We start from the raw sequence: 15,971 nt of genomic DNA on the forward strand, positions 1-15,971 counted from the left end.
CAACACAAGCATGTTTGGCTTCTTTACCAAGAACTTGCAAGATGCATGTACATTTTTTTCTGTAGCCATGCTTACCTGCTGCTCAAAACTTCCTAAAAATAAAAATATACTGATGACAACAGACAATTAAAAATAACAAACTACTGATATTGCAATAACAAAAGCTATTTGCAATGAATCAGCTGTGAAATATATTTGGAAAATTTCTGCTGTTTTCTGAAATAAGAAAAAGAAAATTTGCCATGGGACGGGTTAAAGGCTCAGCACCAAAGAAATTTTCCACTGCATTTGAAAGTACCCAAAGAAAAGCCTGGCAACTATATAATCACTGAAGCATAAAAATGTCATAAATATGTGAAATTGCAGTAAAATCCATAACACTGTATGAAATTCAAGGGGAAGATTAGCCGTTTGACTCCTCCATTATCAATCAACATTTTTCTACCAAAATAATGTGGAAAGAAATTTTAAAGAATATTTCAGCAGAAAGGGGCACAAATAATACACGATTCGGCGTAATGTTACGTCCAGACACTGTACAGTGGAACCCCGATTATACGACTCTGCGGGGACCACACAAAACAGTGGTATAATCCGGGTATCGTATAATCGAAAAACTAAGAATATAGGCAGTGACGTTCAGTCTTTCCCAAAAATCGGGTACAGACCGCCTGAATAAGCCCGCGGCCTGAACCTGCACTGTTCCAAGGAATGTAGATTAAATTATTAAAAAATTACCGTATTTATTCAATTGTAACGTGAATTTTTAAAAATGATTTTTGTTGCTTGAACTCGACCCTCGCGTTGTGTTGGAATAACAGCAAAATTGACAATTTTAAAACAATCATCATCATCAGTCTATATTTATGTCCACTGCTGGACAAGGCCTCTCCCTGTGATCTCCAATTACCCCTGTCTTGTGCTAGATGATTCCAGCTTGCGCCTGCAAATTTCTAAACTTCATCACCCCACCTAGTTTTCTGTCGTCCTCGACTGCGCTTCCCTTCTCTTGGTATCCATTTTGTAACTCTAATGGTCCCCCGGTTATCCATCCTACGCATTACATAGCCTGCCCAGCTCCATTTTTTCCGTTTAATGTCAACTCAAATATCGGTTATCCCCGTTTGTTCTCTGATCCACACCGCTCTCTTCCTGTCTCTTAGTGTTAGGCCTAACATTTTTCGTTCCATCGCTCTTTATGCGGTCCTTAACTTGTTCTCGAGCTTCTCTGTTAACCTCCCAAGTTTATTCCTTATATGTTAGCACCGGTAGAATGCAATGATTGTACACTTTTCTTTTAAACTTTCAGTAGTAAGGTCCTACTGAGGATTTGGCAATGCTTGCCGTATGCACTCCAACACAATTTTATTCTTCTGTAAACTTCCTTTTATGATCAGGGTACCCTAAGAGTAATTGACCTAGATAAATGTACTCGTTTACACTGGCGATCCTGAATTCTTGTTCTCTTGCCAGGCTATTTAACATTATCTTTGTCTTCTGCATGTTAATCTTCAACCCCACTCTTACACTTTTTATTCTACCTAAATCCCGCAATTTCTAGCGTTACATTGGCAACCTGTAACTTTACGTCTCGATCCAATCCATAGACAAGTCGATCGAAGTCAGAACTTGTTTTGGGGTGGAATCGAAGCTGCTTTTCGCTGTGCTTGTGGCTGGTTACGATGCTGCAATACACTACGGCCTTTTGTGGTTCGACTCCATTAATTCGCGACGTTATGGCAACGCAGCGCTTTCAGTATGACGGTCGCTTCGAGAGACAAGCAATTTTGATGGCCGAGGAGCTGGGAAAGTCGACGTTTTACAGATGGCAGGGATTAGCGGCAGGCCCTCTCAAAGGCTCTGTGGAACTTGAAGTGACCTGGTACTGACCCCGAATGAAATAGGTTGTGCGGTCTTTTAAGAAGTACTTGAATCTCAAACAAGCTCCACGGCACGGAAGACTGACTTGATTCTCTGGCGATCACTTTTGAAGACAGTTTCGCTTTCGCGAGAATCGGCTCATCCCGGCATGGAACCCCTCGAAGTATACGGCCGACAGTTCTCTTGGCACTGATAGCTTGCTTGCTTAGGATAGCGTCAGAAAGACTTGCCGGGGACGCTTTCAGTGCCGAGTCACACTGAAATTTCGCAAAAGTGATCGCCCAAGAATACTGCCCAAGGAAAGCTCCGTCTCCTCTTCAGACGACGGTGATGAGTGAAGAGAACTAGTTTCCGAATTGCAATTCCTTGAATAAAAGTTCCTTGTGTTCTTTTTTCCGTTCATCCCGCGTTATGTTCGCGGTTTTACTTATTTTTTAAATTTCGCCTGACTCGAAACGTCGCCCCTTGCATTACAATCGCGGTCGCGTTACATTCGGGTAAATACGGCATTGCAGACCCGTTATCAGCCGGCTGCAGTGTGCTCAAGTGCAGCCTGGGTCTGCTTAGGACTTTTTTTTTTTTATCCTAAAGAGTACCAGAGAGTCTGCTTAGGGCTTTTTTTTTTTTTTTTTATCCCAAACAGCACCAGAGAGGCGTCGTACGAGGCAGAGTCGGCGTAAAATTGCGTCCTACAATCGAGTTTTTAATACACTATTACTATGGGGGTTTTGCCAGAACCAAACCAATTCGTCGTAAACTGTGGGTCGGCGCATGACTGGAGGAACCTATAATCAAGGTTCCACTGTAGTTGTAGTACATATACGAAGCATCTATTCCGTAAAAAGAGACGTAAATAAAAAGCAATTGCACTGAAAAATGTGCAAAGTGAGACTTCTATGACCACACTACAGCTGAATCTCGTTGATACGATTTTCAAGAGAACCGGAAAATAAAGCGTATCATCCGAAAATCGTACTATCCAACCAAATTATCACAAATGAAAGAGAAATGTATTATCCCGAAAAACATATTATGCAGAATCGTATTAACGAGATTCCACCATACTTGCATAGCTTTCGCAGCGCTGCCTGCTATCTATAAAATGGAGTATAGGAGAAGTTCACTAGGAGGCTCTCATACCATTTCATTGGCAGCTTGCGGTTCTGGGTACGGATGTAGTAGTAGTGATTGACCGTGAACTGGGCAAGGCCGAAATCGCTGATCTTGACCTGATCTTTAGAAGCCACCAGGATGTTCCGTGCAGCCAAATCCCGGTGCACAATGTGTTTCTCCTCCAGGTACTCCATACCCTGTTTAGAAGCAGTGTGAAAAACATCATTCTTTTAAGAGTCTGTAAGAAGTGGCTCAGTCTTCAGGAAACACTGCACTAAATACTTGCAGTAAAGTGGAGATATGAGCTAGTTGATTGTACATATTTGGGTGGGCACAGCACTAAAGACCCAGACATGTCGTTTTCAATGTGCATTAGCATTTGTTCACGTCCTTAGTGTTATGCCCACCCAAATACTTGCAATGAAAATACTAATATATCAGGCATGCCCAAGCTTTTCAGCTGTCAGGAACCCAGCAAGGTTTTTATAAGTGCCACTGAATTCCCATATGTAGCGTCACACACAGATTAAAAAATAAATTTTAAAAATAAGAACTGTAGAATCTTGTTATAAGCATACATGCAAATCATATTGCTGCAAAAACAGAACACAAGAGTGGTGCCTCCAACAGGCCAGCAAAAGGTCTCCTGCAGATTTTGTTGGCCTGTAGACGCAGTGCACGTTGCCATGAAGCCACATCTCAAGGCAAAATTTGCACATAATCTGCATTCTGGCATAAAGTCAGGGTGTGGATTCTTGATTGTGATCAAGATTCTAGGTTAATTTTGCTCTGGTACTAACAGGAATAAAGATATATAATATACAGTGCAATACTGCATATAAAGTAGATGATATGCAAGCCTTTACAAAATGATGGTAATGGAAAACCTGTGAAATTAAGGATAGCATGAAGGAGTGGCTCACATTAGCAATGTCCTCGCTGTATTTGATGAGCTGCGGGTGAGTCACTTTCTCTCGGTACGTCTGCAGGTATGTCAGCAGGGAGCCCATCTCCAGAAACTCCATGACCAGCATCATCTCAGGCTCTGAATGAAGAAACCAAAACACACAAGCACACAAATCAAAAGCAATCAACGGAATTTGATTTGAAGCACAGGTTTCCAATGAAGGCACCAGAAGAGGGGAATTCAAAGGATACTTTGCACAATCAATAAAACTATTAAAATCTATTTTTCAACATTACATTCTGTCCAATAGCTGGCGTTTGGCGCCAGTGTGAGGCAGAACCCTCTATAGTTGATTGGAAACAGCAAGATAACCGCTGTAAGTGCTCTTTTATGTACATGTGCTACAAAGCAACACACTCTACTAATCATTCTGCCCTTAATGCAGGCTATTTGCCTATCACAGCGTCTGTGAGCTAGATAACAAAAGTGCTGGCTCTCCCGTAATCGAGAGTAGATGTAAGCATGAAATGGCTACCTGGCAAAGCAGATTGGGTGGAGATGATACTAGCCACAATCTTAAAATGGGTGTAGTGCATGTTCCGCAACGGCACACCCCACCACACCACACCGCACCTACGCCATACTGGGCACTGGTCCATATGGACGCAATAGTTTCCTGTCACAGACAGAACCTCATTGACTGCAAGTCTTATCTCGGCCAAACAGCCATCTGCGGCGCGCCGAACACTGCCGGCTTGGTCACACAGTGTGGCGACACCTTTCGATGTGGTGCAAAACCTGTGCCATGGAACTCGCAGGACCGCTGGCGTTGGAAAGAGCCCAGGCAACCCAAGTCTCAAAGCCAAAAGATGACAATCAAGTGTATGGTGCCCTGTATCTGCCTTTTGAACGTCTCTATTGGAAATGACAAATAAAACTTCAGCGTGCTAGAAGTTAAAGCTTCAGTGATACTGTGAACAAACATTAGGAAGAACTCAGAAGCAATATTTTTTTGTAACTTGTTTGGTAAGTATCTAGCGTATGTAATGCGGTCCACTACAAAGGGTTGAGGGCCAGAGACCGCATTTTTTAAGCTTTTGACTGGTTGCCCGGATGATCTCGTTTTGTTCTCGCAACAATGTCCGGATGTTCTCGTTTGAGTTTGGCTCGAGGTCACTTGAAGGTCGCCGACAACGGGAGCTAAAAGCATTTTTTGCTTGAAAATGCCAATCAGTGGTTGAACAGACATTCACCATTTTGGCTCAGATCTTGTCGCAGGCAAAAGCTCATTTGGCGTCGTGTTAATTACTTTTGGCGTTAATTACTTTTGGCGCAGTGTCGAATGTACATCTATACACTATATGGTCCAGATATTAACTGAAATAGTCAACAAATATAGCAGAGCCAGCTTTATGTGTATCAATGTGGCATTGGGGAGAAATATTACTAGGCTAGTTTTATTATATTTTTATAGAATGCCTTTTCCTGTGCGCATATCATGGCACAAAGCTGCTTATACCATTTTGACTTGCAACAGACAATGGCACATTGCCGCACTTCAAGCAAGCAAGAAAAGAAAAAGATTGCGGAACATTGGCGTGTAAAGAACACCTGCGTGCTATAAAGGCTCTGTTATACTCCGGCGTTCTCGGCGCGCGGGCGGGCGGCGGTTGAGGTCGGATACGTCACGTCGGCGACACCGCGCCAGGCGCAAGTCCGAATCTCTACAGTGCAACCACTTCCGACGCGGCACAGCGGCCGCAGCTGGAGAAGCGCATGCGCAGTTAATGCGCAGAACGTCGCGCCATCTGTCGTGAACCTGCGAAACAATTCCATTCGCCACTTGGACCTGTGCCTGTGGTACAGTGCCTAGAATATTAGTAAGTATATTCTAGGCACTGTACCTGTGGAGTGTCTCCCTCGTTTCGTGCGGATTCCACGCGCGTTTTCGTGTAAAGCGGCCATTTTGTACTGGCGATGAGTAGCTACAGCGACGACAGAGGGTGCTCGGTGCTGACGTGTTCAGTGCGGTCGGCGCGAAATGCAGGCGGCTCTATTCGGAGCCAAACGACGTCCGAGCGCGTCAGGAGCCGCCGGTCACGTTGGTGGTCGGGAGCCGTCGGACTGTAGAGGGTGGCGCTTCAGCCGACGTAACCTCGCCGTGCCGCGCACGCTACGTCGGAGTATATCTGCCCCTTAAGACATGCGCAACTACACCAAAGTTACAGGGAAGACAAGACGTCTCAAGGTATTGTTACTTCTACCATGCGAAGTTTCTCCTGCATAACTGTGCATTTGGTCAAATGAAAGCCGTTTAAATTATAACCACGGGATCTGCTCTTTCGATCATGCAGGATTGCAAGGAAGGTGCCCACTAATAGCGAGTTATTGGCCAGCATTTGCTAACATCCCTGCCTTTCCCTTTCTTTTTCCCTCCTGTTTCTTTTATCCAGCGGTTGAGTACACATATTACAAATGGAACCGTCAAAATCTAGGCAAAACAATGGGCGACTAAACAGTATCCAAAGCTGTCTTTTTGATCCAACAGTCCCCTTGAGCGAGCTCCACGCAGAACTGGAACCCAGAAGTGCACCACAAATGGGACAAACAAGACCGCACACTGGCAAAACATTGGAACCTCTGCCACAGAGAAATGCAACAAAAGAGCCAAAACAGCAAATGGAAGACCGATGGCATAGGCTATATCTGTGACTCTGGCTGCTCGGTTTACCTTCATGATGATGATGATGATGATGATGATAGATCTTCAAGTTTTGGTTCTAGTTTTACTGGTGAGGCAGTTCTTATGCATCTTTGGCGCAGGCTTGGCGCAATTTTCTGCTAGAATGCCATTTTGGAGCAGGATGGCACAAAGAACCGCTCTCGCTACAATTTGGCGCAATTGGCACAGCTGTGCCACCAATGTTCAATGCTTAGGGCAGACAGGTTTAAATAGATTACGAAAATATTTAGATCATGCACGAAATCATAAAGTAGGTCAGTTAATAATATACAGCTGAACCCACTTATAACAATATTCAAGTGACAATAAAATCCAATGGTTATAACCCATAATTGTTATAACCGGGTTGCACAAAAAAGCAGAGGGTGCAAACATTCAAACATTTTGATTCAACAGAAAGTACAGTCGAACCCACTTATGGCATTAGTACTGGATTTAAGAATACTCAGGTGTAACAATGAGGAGCTTACTCGGATGCAGCAAATCGCCTTATGGCGAGTTTATATGCGTGTGTTTTATAGTAAAATAAACTGCTTACTACAATGTTCCCATGCCGCATTATTGGCTATAAAAATTAAATCTGGCTACTGGGTGGCTACTGGGTGTCAGCACCAAAAATAAGAGGAACACAAAACCTAGAAAAAGAAGAAAAAGAAATGTCAGCTGCTTCGCCACATCTGCCTTTGTGCCGTTCAACCAGCACGGCATGCCTTCGTCGCATCACATCACCGGCCTCGCGCGCCCCCTCCCTCTCCCTCTCCCGCACAAAGGCGGATGCGGCGAAGCACCTCACTTTTCTTTTTCTTTTACCAGATTTCATGTTCCTTTTATTTTTGGCGCTGACACCCAGTAGCCAAGTTTAATTGTTATAACTGATAACTTGACATGGGAGCATTGTTGTAAGCGCTTTACTTTACCATGTAAGCGTTTTATTTTACTATAGAACGCACGTGAGAATTAATGGTGCATTGGCTGCTCATTGTTCTATCTGATATATATTGTCAAAACCAGTACAGTTATAAGTGGGTTCAACAGTAGTGAAGCAATGGAACATGCATAGAAACAGCTATGAAATTTAGCAAAAGAGTCTGAAATTATGGTAAAGGGCTTGCAAGTGTACATCATCGTTCAAACTGCTGTCGACAGATTTCAGATTCCAGTTCATGCAACGGCGACAGAAAAAAGCTGGTGAATGTGAAGTAAACAGATGTAGTATCTCATCCACTGACAAGTGCCTTAAGTGCCTGGCACACGAGAAAAGGAGTGAAACCAACACATGAAACATCAAAAAAAAAAAAGAGGCCGGAATAATGTAGCGATATCTTCTGCTCGATTCTATGCCACTCTTATCATTCACCGCTCACGGCCAGCTGATCCTGTTGATAACGCGGGTGGTGTGCCACTTTTACCACTGATGAAGCATAAAAAGGAATGGCATTGGCATAGAATCGTTACATTATCCCGGCCTGGCATGCCCAAGCAAAGCATTGCGCATACCTTCAACAAGGCCCTTGATTTCGACAATGTTGGGGTGCCTAAGGCTCTTCATGATCTCAATTTCTCGCTGCAGGTCACGCAGGCCCGACTCGGTTTGAAAGGACTCAAGCAAAGATGTCTTGCGCATGCACTTGACAGCCACCATCTCCTCTTGTAGGCCTGCCCATTTCTTGAGGGAAGCTGCATACACCTCACCGAAAAAGCCCTGCACACAAAAGTTGGCCACATCATGGACTCAGCAGCACAATATGCACCTTATTTGCATTGATATAATGTGAGACCTCTTTCTGGGTGTATGTGTTTATGAAATAACCGCTCAAGAGGGTATATTGCATTATGTTTGAAACCACACTTCAAGTGTCACTAGAAATTGTGCAATGATAATTCTCCTGTGTCACTTCAAGTGAAAAGCCTGCACAAACATGTTTGCCCATCAAAATCTATAAAGAAGTATCAGAAGGATATCCCATTCATACCTGCACTCGATTCAGTTCCATGACTATCCTATTCATATTCAATTTAGTCTAAAAATCAGCATAGCCCTATTATAAAGATATTAACCTACAACAGAACTATACATCTAACACAAAGTCAACCTACATTCCTCAGAGAACTAGGTGAACACAGTTTGCCTGCATTTCATATGCTATGCACCATTAATGACCAAACTTTACGAGAAGAGGGCTGCACGAAAAGTCTGAATTTCTCTGCAGTTCAGGCATCCAGCTTGTTAAGCCTGCCTGACTTACCTGGCCAAGTGGCTTTCCTTTTATCAGCTGCTGACTGTCAATGACCCACGGTGAACCGGACTCTTCCACCAGGGGCGATGTGTTACCAAATGAAATGATGTTGTCCGCACTGTACGTGGGAAAATAGGAGAGGGGTCGTGGGGGTGGCACAAAATAATAGGTGCTATTGCAACTTCACGGCACAATGGCTACAGTACGAGCAAATTTTTTTTCCTGTTATTGTCGTCCATCTTACAGCTAAATTAATTCTCTCTCTCTCTCTCTCATTTTTGCTTTCGTGCACTATGGCTACACATGAGTGCACTATGCACGGAGTAACAGTTTCGTGCCCAAAACTATGCGGACATTATCATGAGGTCAGTTCATTATACTCAACTTCTTTTCCAAAAAATTTTGCTCCCTGTACACTCGCTATGACGTAATATGGTTGACACATAGACATATATACTGCCTAATGCCTCAAAACATATAGGGGTGTCAAGAATGAAGGTGTCAAGAACGAAGTTGGCAAATAATTATGGACATAAAGAGAGCATCTCGTCAATGCCCGATCGCTCAACACGATACGGCCATGGCCAGTCGCCTAGCTGAGGCTCAATTACCCCGTCGTAACACGTGCTGCTTGCTGCAGATAGCCCACCCTAACTAAACGTCTCGGCAACTTTCAGAATAGCCGGGTGTCAGGAGACACGACACTTTCAAATCTCTCGGAGCTACTGGCCCTTATTTTACTGCGAACTACAGATGCCGTAATTTTCACAAAAGCTTCTAAACAGGAAGCCGCCCTGCTTCAACTGTCTGCCTCATCAATTCCCGAGTGTCATCAAATAACAACATGTGTTGCGTGATGACTACAATACCATGATTGCAAGTTACTTCCAAACATCTCCTCAAACAAGTCGGACAGCAGGTCACCGAAAGTGAGTGAAACTTACATCATATATTTTTGAAATTTGAGCGCAAAGCTTCGGTCCTGCATTTTTTAAATCCAGAATAATATAGCATGCCCACAACGCCAAAAGCACAATTGATAGGCGACTTGCAAATTGTGCCCGCTCTCTTCCGTACGTAGCCGTAGATATACTACTCATTACAAGATCTGGCTGGAAAACAACGGTTATCTCCACTGTTACCTGGGCTGCAACAAGTCTGGGTGGAAAAATGCAAAGAAGACACACGATAGTGCGCTGTCTTGTGTTCGTTTGGCCCCATTCTTAGCGCTGTTCGTTTTTCCAAGTCATTAGATATACATTATATAAACGAATCAATTCATAAACAAAATATTAGTTTAATTTAATATCATTTTTTAAAAATAGCACAAGGATGATAGCATAATTTGATGCAAAGTAGCTGCACGCTTTAGCAACGAGAAACTTTTGACAAAAGTTAAGCAAGGTGTTGTTTCGGCAACGCAAAGACGTGCATCCTCGTTGCTAAAGCATTCTTGTCTGGGGAGTGCTAGGAGTTTGTCTTTGCGTGGTCTACAAGCTCCATATATATATATATATATATATATATATATATATAGAGAGAGAGAGAGAGAGAGAGAGTACGTGAAGGAGGGGGAGGAGTGGTAATTGTCGGCATAGAACCCCCTGCCCAAAAGAAATGTCTGGCTTCGCTGCTAATCCCGTGCACTTGCTTTCGTTCATGAGGCAGTTAGTCAGCTTTCTGAGTGTCGCGCGGCTGCTGCAAAATAAATCTGTGCCAACTCGGCACCAAACCGTAACTTCAGTCACCAACACCCGATGAAGCAACACCGATTAGGCCTAACAGCCTGAGCAGTATGACTGTGATGAAAATTTGCTGCTGGCCAATGTGGTAATGGGCCGCAAACCATCACCCAATGCTTGCCGCATCAGTGATCAGTCTAAGACTACAGGTGCGGGTTAAACTGACAGCTGCTGAAGCAGCATGAAGTCCGTCACCGTGTATCCAGCAGGACCTGCCTGCCTATCAGCAGCCAATCAACCCAATCTTCGCACATGCTTTCGCACTTTACGAAATATGGGCTGCTTTTGTTGCTGTTTCCTCTATCCACATCGGTTTATTATTTAGCTTATTATTCAGTATTCGCACACCCCTAAAGAACTCATTCATATTTGACAACTTACTTCTCCTCCAAGCTGACCAGGCTCTCCACATCGATGCACGTTCCTATGTCTGACTGGAGCGTCACCTCTGACTGAACTGTTGATGTCGAGCAGCTCGAAAGGTTGTCGTAGCTAACTTCCGATGAGTGCAAGCGGAAAGGATTCTTGCCCCACTTGAATCCGCGCCTTTGCGATAGAGCCTCGTTCGCTGAGGCGGCAGACATTCCGATAGGGGCATGGTGCTGCCTAATCGTTTCTAGTCTCCGATTCGCCTCCATGGATGCAAAAGACGGTGATGCTGCTTTCCCCAGCATAGGGCTCACTGGGTCTGCAGACAGCCCAGTTGGTGAAGAGGCTTGAGGGTAGACCGAGGCATATGAATGACTTCGCCTAGAGTTGTACACTGGGGCGAAAAAAGAAGGAACAACATCAACCTGCAGAAATCCCTCGTTCACAGTGAGCACGAGCATTTCATGAAAGCGAGAAACATTTGATTTTTACATAAGTTCTTATGTTGCGAGTGATCAGTACTGATGAAAGAGAGATGCCTCAGGATGGAGCCAACGTTTCTACAAAGGGACTTGTCTTCGTCAGGGCGCCCTCACAAAGACGAGTCATCGTGTTAGAATGTTGGCTTCAGCCTAAGACATCTGTTCAATGGCAGTTGATCACTTCCAAGTCTCCAACTTCCTGCAAACCTCTGTCTTGCTCATATTGCAAGTAGAGACACATAATATGCAATGTATTACAACAGTGTGCCCTGAAACAGCTTAGAGTATGTTGTGTTCTTATATGACTAGCAGGGTCTCAACATATACTTGAGAGCATCTGAAAATCAAAATGCAACCATAGTACCATAATCAAAAATTTAATTTGTCACTTAACAGATGCCCAGTGTGCAACATGCTTGAAAGTAACATATACCGTATTTACTCGCATAATGAATGCACTTTCTTTCCCGAAAAATATGCGCAAAGTTGGGGAGTGCGTTCATTATGCGGGGTAAAATTTTGAGCTCTTTTTTTTTTCCGTGGCCAGCTCCAAAAATGTCACAGCTTCGGCCGAAAGGCGAACCATCAATTGAGATAGCAAATGCGTAGGCAGCTACACGAAGTAAGGATAATAGTTTATCGGCCATATAAACTTGTACAGTGAAAGCTCGATGATACGAATCTCACGGGGTCACAAAAAATATTCGAATTAGCCGAAATTCGTATCATCGAAACAATTAAAACTACAGTCGAATATCGATAATTCGAACTCGAAGGGGCCCGAAAATTTGTCCGAATTAAAAGGACGTATTTTTGAAGTATTCGTGCACCATAGCACGATGCACGAACGGTGCGAGTTGTGAAATATCGTGGCGAGCAAGCGCATAGCAAGCGCGGGCCACGAAACTGCCCAGGCCGGCTAACGGTCGCTTCCCAATAACGGCAGAAAACGAACCTTCAGGGAGCGGGCGGCGCCGGCACACGGGTGCGCGCGGAGACCGTCGAAGGTGAGGGAGGAGGGCGGCAGGGAAGCGGATTCGGCCGCGTCAACTCCGCCGCTTCTGTGGCTCCCCTCGCCCTCCCTCCCTCCCTCTCAACTCCCTCGTAGCTTTCTCACCTTCGACTCCGTGTGCACATCTCCGTGCGCGCCCGCCGCCGTGCTGGCGCCAGCTTATTTTAGCCGCTCCCTGAAGTTTCGTTTTATTGCGATAGCAATTATATGGACACTTCAACCGGATTTATGCCGTCGGCGTCGCCGTGAGGTTCCCTATAGATAAAATCTTCGCCGCGCGCCGTATGCCCGAGCGGAAGCGTGCGGGGAAGCGCGCTATCACGGAGAGCGAACGCACTCAATCTCCCACGCGCAAGCAAGGAAGCGGGAAGCCAGCGCCGGAGGGAGCGGGGGGGGGGGGGGGCGCACGTCTACTCTGCCAACAACCGCGTTCGTCGCTCGCTCGCACCGTTGCTTATCTCCACACGGCTCTGACCTTTATGCGCCGTGCATTCGCCGCTCATTTTCCGTTGAAGCGATAGACCGCACGTACCTTCGCCCGTTGCTGCGGCGTATGCGCTTGCTGCCAGCGTTTTGACAGTCGTCTGCAGTCATTCAGTGTGATCTATTCATGTTTGTTTGTGCGCGCTCACACCACGCTTGTTCATTCAGTTAGTAATAGTCTGGCCACATTTTCCAACGCACGCTACACATGTAATGCTGCCCGGATCGGCAGTGCAGCGCTACAGGTGTGTCCCTTCGCACGCGCTGCCCACGGGAAGCGCTTCTCATCAACACCACCGTTTCACACGCGCCTTCTCGTGGTCATCAAGTCTCTCTTCATGTCGGTCTACTTACGCCGCAGCACACCTGCTTACTTAATCAGCTCATGTTTACTACAATTCATATTGCTACCAAAGCCGCTCACCTTACTTCGTATGACATTGCTGTGTTGCTATCGCATTCATTGCTTCGCCCTTAGGGCGAAACTGTGACATTTTCTGCCGTTATCGAGAAGCGAGCGTGTGCGGGCGTGGGCAGTTTCGTTGGCCCGACTGCGCCTCTGCCGCTGCTTCCCTCTGCGCTGCTGCCGCAGCGTGCAAGGTCAACATGCGACTAGAAAATAGAGGAAGCATAGAGGAGAAGGGTTCACTGCCATTTTATCCGCGTGGCTGAGACGTCGGCACTAGTGTGTGCTAGAATACGGTTGTCTAGAACACACTAGTCGGCACGTACACGCTTGTTCCAGCGCGATGCAGAAACGGCGAACTTGCAATTTGAGAGAGGGTGAAATTTTCTCCGCGGGTTCTCTTTTTTTTCTTTTTCCCCGTTCCTTCGCGCGCGGCATTGAGGGGTCTCTCCTGAGCTTTTGCTCTACGGCGGTGTCGGAGCAATGCCGGTCGGAGGCGCCGCCGCGTGATTTGGCGCGCTGCTAAGAGCATTGTCGGTGCGCGGTATGTTCGAAATAAGCGTGTTCGAATTAACGAGATTCGACTGTAGCTAAATTAAAGAATCAGAGGTGAACTCACTCAGGCACATGTAGGTAAAAAGCATTTATTTCTTGAAGAAAAAGTCTCTAATGTCCTTCTATCTTGGTAGACAATCCTATCTCGGTAGACATAGCTCGCTGCGACTAGGTAAAATGGCGCAAACACAAAGAACGCGGCCCGAAGCACAGCAGCCACTCCGTCCGATGGGCGGCCGCCGAAAAGGAGGAAAAGTACAAAAGCGCCACCGCTTCAAACTCTTCGCGCCCAGTCGCGGAGTCCGCGCTGCCCGGCGCCGCGTCCGCGCCTCCGCACCAAAAAGCGCGTGACTGCGCCTCCGCGGAGAAAGCGCGTGACTGCGCGCTGTTCTCTTTCGCGGTCGTCGGTGGGGGCGGCGTTTATTCGTATCAACCGACGCAGGCCGGAAATCGATTCGTAACAACCGTTCTCTAGCACGTTGCAAAGTATTGGGGCTCGGCCGGGACCACAGAAAAATTCGTATCATCCGGAAATTCGTATTAGCCGTGATCGTATCATCGAGCTTTTACTGTACTTGCAAACATTCGTTAACTATGTAAATTAACAAGCACGGTGTCAGCACGCACAGGCAAACATGAACACATCACGCTGAATGACCGCGGACTCTCGCTCTCAAAACGTTGGCGTGAGGAAACACGGCATCAACAGCGAGTAAAGTGACCTTCATGCTGTGTATCGCTTCAACGCAAACTGAGCAGTGAGAACGAAGCATGCACAAAGGTATAAGCCGCCGTCGCGCTGATAGGCTCAGCCCCCAACGCAGATCGCTTTCAAGATAAGGCGCATGCGGCCGCGAAATGCGCAGTTGCTGTGCCGCCCCTCCTCCTGGCGCCATGCGCACGACGGAATACAGCGCGTTTCCTCCCCGCTTTCCTCCCTCGAACACGGGAGACTGCAGCGTGATCATTGACACCGACGGCAAAAATACGCCTGGAATGTCCATATAATTGCGATCGCAATGAAAGTAGGAGACACATGGTACGATTCCAGCGTCCGATACAATCGTTCCTTCCGGATGCCATATCAGATGCCAAACCATACTGTGCCTCTCCTACTTTACAGCACCAAGTTCAGGGTGCATTCATTATGCGAGGAAAAGAAAAAACACACTTCTTGATTGGAAATGTGGGGGAGTGCGTTCATTACGTGAGTGCGTTCATTATGCGAGTAAATACGGTATTCAGTCAGAAGTTATGCTCTTCTAAACCACGGAGAAAAAGAAGCAACATGAGGTGTAGGCATTATGGACTTCGGTACTTTTGTCCACTTGCGAGACATACCTCGGAGGACAAAGGGAACCGGCACTTTCCTCCTTTCTAATCCCTGTGCAGAACGAAGCAGCACAAGCACGCCTAGGCAGTGCCCCTTCCTGAAAACCTGCAGCTAATGCTGACTGTTGTAGGGTTGTGGAATAACTTACACTGCCTATTGGTAAAGCCATAAAACGGGCTACTGCATTGAAATTTACAGGGGCTGTCAGGCTTAACAAATATGACAGGGTCAACAAAACACTTGCAACGACCTCATAATTTTCCATTCATTCCCTTTTCTTCCCTTTTTTTTTTCTTTTTTTCCCCCAGATTTGCCTAGCCTGCAATGCATTTCATACAGCCCAGCCAAATAGCAAAGGTTGCCACGCCCACTCGGCATACAAAAAATTCCTCTATATTGCAACAAGTAGTGGCTCCGGGAAAACTGGTCATTTGAATGTTATCGGTTGTTTGTCTGCTCATCTTAGTGCAGCCAAAGGCTTAGTGAGTGCTGGAATTAGCATTAAAGGGCTAAAGAAGCAACCAAATGGAATATATTTTCAACACACTTTCTGCATGGCACAATCTGGCATCCATCTACGTGGATGATCTGGCTTGTTCATCTTACCCTGGGCAACAAGCAGTAAATTCTGTAAAAATGTATTTTATACAGTTAACAGTTGAAGCAGATATACAAAGTATGCATATTGGCCAAAAGAAAGGCACCATA

The 15,971-nt window shown here is 45.8% G+C and overlaps 1 protein-coding gene across 2 annotated transcripts in view; it reads right to left on the bottom strand.

Moving 5' to 3' along the window:
- LOC119442720 (tyrosine-protein kinase hopscotch) overlaps window positions 1–15,971 on the bottom strand; it is a 59,202-nt gene that overhangs the window by 19,979 nt on the left and 23,252 nt on the right. For both annotated transcript variants that reach the window (XM_037707699.2, XM_049662335.1), the window contains exons 14-18: window positions 11,005–11,386; window positions 8,891–8,999; window positions 8,142–8,346; window positions 3,918–4,039; window positions 3,022–3,191 (exon numbers count right to left, since the gene is read on the bottom strand). In XM_037707699.2, the coding sequence (XP_037563627.1) occupies window positions 3,022–3,191; window positions 3,918–4,039; window positions 8,142–8,346; window positions 8,891–8,999; window positions 11,005–11,386 (988 nt within the window). The remainder of the gene's footprint in view (window positions 1–3,021; window positions 3,192–3,917; window positions 4,040–8,141; window positions 8,347–8,890; window positions 9,000–11,004; window positions 11,387–15,971) is intronic.

Source organism: Dermacentor silvarum, chromosome 2 (genome assembly GCF_013339745.2).
Source record: "Dermacentor silvarum isolate Dsil-2018 chromosome 2, BIME_Dsil_1.4, whole genome shotgun sequence".
NCBI classification, from domain to species: Eukaryota; Metazoa; Arthropoda; class Arachnida; order Ixodida; family Ixodidae; genus Dermacentor; species Dermacentor silvarum.